We start from the raw sequence: 6,000 nt of genomic DNA, 5'->3' as shown, positions 1-6,000 counted from the left end.
AGCCATAGTGGTGTCTTACCCATCCAACCCATTGTATCAGGTTTTCTCAATCTCATGGAGCCTTTGGTCTTTCTAAGACTTTTAATAAACTTTCTTTTGCAAAGACAAAGGTCATGGTTTATAGGGAAAAAAAACAAGCAAATATCTGGTACATTCGAATGAAGCTAAAAGGAGAAAAGGAAACTGCTTAGTAAGCAAAGCTTCAGTTCTGTTCTCATCAATGCCCATGCATAAGCTTGTTTGAAATGCAATCCACAAATCAATTACACATTTTGCATCCAAAAAAACCAAAACCTGCCAATTGTGTTCCACCCATGCACATGTAGCAAACTTTGTTGTTATGGAACAAATATCTTCTCATCAGAGGATTTCAACTATAACAATTTTCAACTTAAAAAAGTTGTTATGGAACAAATATCTTCTCATCAGAGGATTTCAGCTATAACAATTTTCAACTTAAAAAAGAAAACAGAAAACAAGCCATAGTGGTGTCTTACCAGAGTTTTCTCAGGCCTTTGGGATTGTTTTCTTCCATCTTCAGATTCGTTTCCATCTTGTGGAACATTTGCCATTCCACTTGGTGCAGGTGCACGTCCTCCATCATCCAAATCAAAACCAAAATCTTCCAAAGTGCCTGTTTTTAAATCAGACTGAAGTAAGATAATTTTCTGGCTTAAATTAAGTTCAAGATATCATTGTTAATCTATTTCAATGCCAAGAAACTTGAAAATTTAAAGAAACCAATATAGTTAGGTTCTCAATATTGTAGCTGCTCTATCTCAAGATTCAAGTACCATACAGAAATGTGAAAACTTCTATAACAAATAAAATGGATCCTTTCATACCACCAACAAGAAGCTCATTATTAGATCATGCAAAGTTCTTGATATGGGTACACTCGATCTGCATAGCTTACAGTCTCAGAAACCATGGAGATATATCGCCCCAAAAAAACTATAGAACATGAGAAGTATATATCCTTGGTTTAAGGAAGTTTCAACAAACTGAAATCAGATGTTGTGTGCATCGGCAAGTAGGACCACTTGCTCAGAAACAAGGGTTATAACAGTCGACCCCACTCTTTTGGTGGTCAAATTTCAAGGACTGAAGTTGGAAAGAACAGACAAATAAGACTTGGCATAAGGAACTAGCAACAATGAATGTGCTGCTCCTTTTGACCTTCTCATTTTCATGCTGCATGGGAGGGCGTTTTTGTGCTATCAGTGTTTTTCACGTCATCCTCTTTGCATTATATAAGGTTTTTGTTTGGGAAGCTCCCAAGGTGCAAGTGGCCAGCATAAATGGGCACCTTTCCTTCCATTTCAACCTGTTTTACAGAGCTATTTCTTTTGAGTAGCATTGATTCTGTATGTGTAGCTTTATCCCTTATTTTATCTACCTCAAATCAGGCCCTCCATAAACTTCTAAGAAAAAAATACAGCTGGAACTAAATACCCAATCAGTCAAAAGCCATCTCAGGATATGAAGTTTGAATGAAGCCAATGGAAAATAATGCAAAGGCAACCAAATTTGTCTTCATGTATAGACTTCAGATTATTCATTCTGTGTTGCTCAACAGATAAATGTGCAAATCTCATATCTCAAGTGCAATGTTGACGATAACATTCAAAGAAATATACTCTCTGCCCCTCACCCCCCTTCCCATAGGGCTACCTCCCTACATCATCTATCTTGGCCCCCCGCCCCTGCACAACCTCTACGTATCCCCCCTGTACAGCTCCATTTGTCCACCCAAAAAGCCACCCTGCCCACTTTAATTCTCCCACTATAGATGTTTGTCATTTGAAACCTGTTTTAAAAAGTTATTTCTTTTGAGTAGCATCAATCCTGTTTGCATAGTTTTTATCCCTTATTTTATTTACCTCAAATCAGGACCTCCATAAACTTCTAAGAAAAAAATACAGCTGGAACTAAATACACAATCACACAAAAGCCATCTCATTAGATATGAAGTTTGAATGAACCCAATGGAAAATAATGCAAAGGCAAACAAATTTGTCTTTATGTAGACTCTGGATTTTTCATTCTGTGTTGCTCAGGAAATAACTCTGCAAATCCCATGTCAATTGCAATGTTGACAATAACATTCAAAGACTTTAGAAGCAATTCACTCTTTTCCCCTCACCCCCCTCTCCATGGGACTACTCCCAACATCCCCTATCTGGGCCCCCCGCCCCCACACCACCTCTCCGTACCCCCCCTGTACAACTCCATTTTTCCACACAAAGAGCCACCCTGCCCACTTTAATTCTCCCATTTGTGTTTGTCATTCTTCGCAGATGCAAATCTCATATCTCAATTGCAATGTTGACAATGGCATTCAAAGACTTTAGAAGCAATTTACTCTTTGCCCCTCACCCCCCTCTCCATAGGCTACTCCCAACATCCCCTATCTGCCCCCCCCCCCCCCCGCCCCTGCACAACCTCTCCGAATCCCCCCTGCACAGCTCCATTTTTCCACACAAAAAGCCGCCCTGCCCACTTTAATTCTCCCATTTGTGTTTGTTATTCTTCGTAGATGTTTGTCATTTCAAACCTGTTTTACAGAGCTATTTCTTTTGAGTAGCATGGATTCCCTTATTTTATTTACCTCAGATCAGGCCCTCCATAAACTTCTAAGAGAAACCTACAGCTGGAACTAAATACACAATCATACAAATCCATCTCAGTAGATATGAAGTTTGAATGAATCCATAATGCAAAGGCAACCACAATTGCCTTTTTGTATAGACTTTGGATCAGGGGCTCGGTAATGGGCTGGAGATAGCTTGGACTCTTATGGCACTTTATGAGAGGGTTTCTGACACGGTTCGGACGAGGATGAGATCTTGAGCACCATTCGGATCAAACAAGGTTGTCCACTCTCATCAACCTTGTTTAGCCTCTACGTAGACGAGCTTGAGTCTTTTATGAGGACACTAGGAGGTGATGGTTGCTCTCTTGCCGGTTATTTGCTCCAGATCCTTTTGTACAATGATGATGTGGTGCTCAGCCTCTTCCGTTGAGCGGCTCCAGAGACACTTAGATGCACCACTGGCTTTTTGCGAGGTTCATGACTTGAAGGTCAACCTGGGTAAAACCAAGGTTATGATCTTCAACACCTCTAGAGCAATTGCGCACAAAGAGCAGTTTACTTTTGACGGGGCACCAATTGAGATTGTTTCATCATACACATATTTGGGGGTTCTGTTTTCAGGACCTATCTTCACAATGAGACCGGCAATGCAAGCACGCCTGAGTAGAGGTTATGCCTCCCTGGCCCGACTGGAGAGACAGTGCTTCCACTCATACTTCAGGACCCACGGAGCAAGGTTCTCCTTTTCGACTCCTTGGTCCAACCTACAGGCATGTATGGTAGCACTTGTTGGGGACCAGACCTCTCCGACACAAAGTGGACTCGAGTGGAGAGATTACATGTTCTTTTACTCTCACGGATGATACGCAGCAAGCCATCTGTCCCTCATCAGATCATTCAAGCTGAGTTTGGGGCATCCCCACTGTAGTTAGATGCAGCATTCCAGATTCACTTATGTCTACCACGTTCGTGCATTTGGCTCATGTACCACAAGGCGACACAAGCTACCTTGGTTGGCACTAGCAGCTCAGGGTGATCAGAGATGTTGGTACGCACATACATGTAGATGGTTTGAGAGATTGGGTTTTCATATAGACAGGCAGCCACCCTTCCATACAGCATTGATGCTTTGTTTGTCCCGTTCCGGGGCAACGAATTCAACCCAATCATCTGAGAGGATCTCCTACAACCACACACATTCAAGACATGGCTAGCACAAGCAGAGCTCCCTGTGAAGCTCAGCTTCTATCGAGACCACTGCTTGCACATTTCAGCAGAGGGTTCATCATTCCAGCAGGATACACACAAATCCACCACCACATTCACTCAAGATTTCCCTTGGACACTTGTGTGTGTCATCACACCGGCTTCGTATCAAGTGCAGCCACGTAGAGGGGATACCAAGAGAGTCGCATATGCACATTGTGTGAGCGCCATGAGGTAGAGTCAAAGGAGCACTTTCTTTTCTGTTGCCTAGTCTACTAAGAGATTCGTGGACGATACCATTGCCTTTTCAGAGACGGATTCGAGGGCCTCTCCAGACGACTGTCTGACATAGAGACCGTCTCATCACATCGAGGAGAGAGGAGTAGAGGACCGTGCCCGGCCCATCTCAGAGTACAATCACAGATTTCTTCCAAGCAGAGTAGGTTGCTATCCTGGCCATTGTCAGTAGGAGAGGGAGAGACCTTGAGACCAATACACGGCACACCCGGTAGAGGACAGACACACAGATCACACTCATTGACATCTCCTCCAATTTCAGACCTAAGGTGCAACCGACCGGGGTTACAATGGCGCTCGTCAGACGTCAAGTAGTAGCCAGGAGGGCACGACATGTTACTCACCTAGATAGCAGACAGTGATCACTTATGGGCTTCTTGCCTACACAGCCCAGTCTGCCCTTGGATGCAGCTTGATGTCCTATATGCCTATTACATTGTATTGGATCAAACTATGCCTCCATATGAGGAGGAGGATTCCAGGATGGCTGCATATGATTTTGATGGACATGTGTTATGATATCATTGACTATGTCTACATAATTTTCTAGCATGGGTTAGGATGCTCTGTTAGTAGCTCCACCCTTTTGCTCATTGTATCAAGTTTTTCTTCAATCCCATAGACCCATCGGTCTTTAGCAGGCTTTAATAAACTTTCTTTATTTCTTTCTTTCTCTCTGGTCTCCCCCTGTTGCACTGTCCTCTTCTATGGCACTTGCAGCAAGGGGAGACGGGAGTTGGGGCTCCACATGGACAGACTACCTCCATTCTAGTAGTATGGATACTCCGTTTTCTCCCCTCCTATCACACGAGGTCAACCAGGTTATCCATGAGGATCTACTACAGCTACACACATTCCGGACCTGGTTGGGCTCGAGTGATCTTCCAGTGAAGCTGGGCTTCTACAGAGATCACTTCTTACATATCACAACGGAGGGTTTCATTGACCCACCAGGATACACGTAGATTCACCTACCCCACTCGCTGAGGATCTCTCTTGGGTAGTTCCGGGTTTCCTCACACAAACTCTGTATCGAGAGCGGCAGAGCAGAGCGACTACCCAAGGAGAGGTGCATATGCACATTGTGTGACATGCAGGAGGTTGAGACAGAGGAGCATTTCTTCTTCAGGTGTCCTGTTTACTATGAGATTCGAGGGCGTTTCTACTGCATCTTCAGAGATAGCTATGGGATTTTGGCCCGTTTCCTCTCCTACCTAGACCAGCAATGTTTGGTAGGTTTCATTCATGAGATACTTAGACACCCCGAGAGGATACTCCAAGCACGGAGCCAGGATTAGACTTCTTCCTCGGCTGATCCCTCTCAGAGCTCTATCACGAAGTTCTTTCAGCCAGATCACGTAGACCCCCGCAGGATGAGGCCTCGACATAACCGTGACTCGGAGCCGGTGACCCGATATCTCTGACAGAGGATTGACACACAGATCACACTGGGGGAATCTCCTCCTTGTTTAGAGTCGGAGCCCGACCGACGGGGGTCACAGTGGCCCTGGTTAGACGCAGAGCTACGACCAAGAGACGTGCCAACACTGCACCTTTGAGGGGGCGACAGCACTCTATTACCGACGTCGTGCCTCCATTGCCTCATCCATCCTAACGTCTTGCGGTTGATGATGATGATGCTGAGAGTGATATTTAGTCGACTACCGACATGACTATGTTGTACTTAGGACTTAGTACTGCCATTTTGCATTTTTTGCATTTTGCATTGGTATGGATGCTCGTTTAGTAGCTCCACTACCACAGCTCATTGTATCAGGTTTTTCACAGTCTCATAGACCCATCGGTCTTCCGAAGACTTTAATAAACTTTCTTTCTTTCTCATGCTTGTGCACACAATGATCCTTTATGGTTGTCTAGCTTGGGCACCCAGGCTCTCTAAG

The 6,000-nt window shown here is 44.3% G+C and overlaps 1 protein-coding gene across 1 annotated transcript in view; it reads right to left on the bottom strand.

The window, feature by feature from the left end:
* Nucleotides 1-338: 338 nt before the first annotated feature.
* LOC147901366 (uncharacterized) overlaps nucleotides 339-6,000 on the bottom strand; it is a 135,732-nt gene continuing 130,070 nt past the window's right edge. Inside the window, exons 6-7 of the mRNA XM_087376476.1 lie at nucleotides 498-672; nucleotides 339-374 (exon numbers count right to left, since the gene is read on the bottom strand). Coding sequence (XP_087232602.1) covers nucleotides 339-374; nucleotides 498-672 — 211 coding nt within the window. The remainder of the gene's footprint in view (nucleotides 375-497; nucleotides 673-6,000) is intronic.

Source organism: Dipteris shenzhenensis, chromosome 6 (assembly GCF_047967505.1).
Source record: "Dipteris shenzhenensis isolate YYH24624 ecotype China chromosome 6, Dip_SZ_1.0, whole genome shotgun sequence".
Classification (NCBI taxonomy): domain Eukaryota; kingdom Viridiplantae; phylum Streptophyta; class Polypodiopsida; order Gleicheniales; family Dipteridaceae; genus Dipteris; species Dipteris shenzhenensis.
This window is presented reverse-complemented; position numbering and strand designations above follow the sequence as displayed.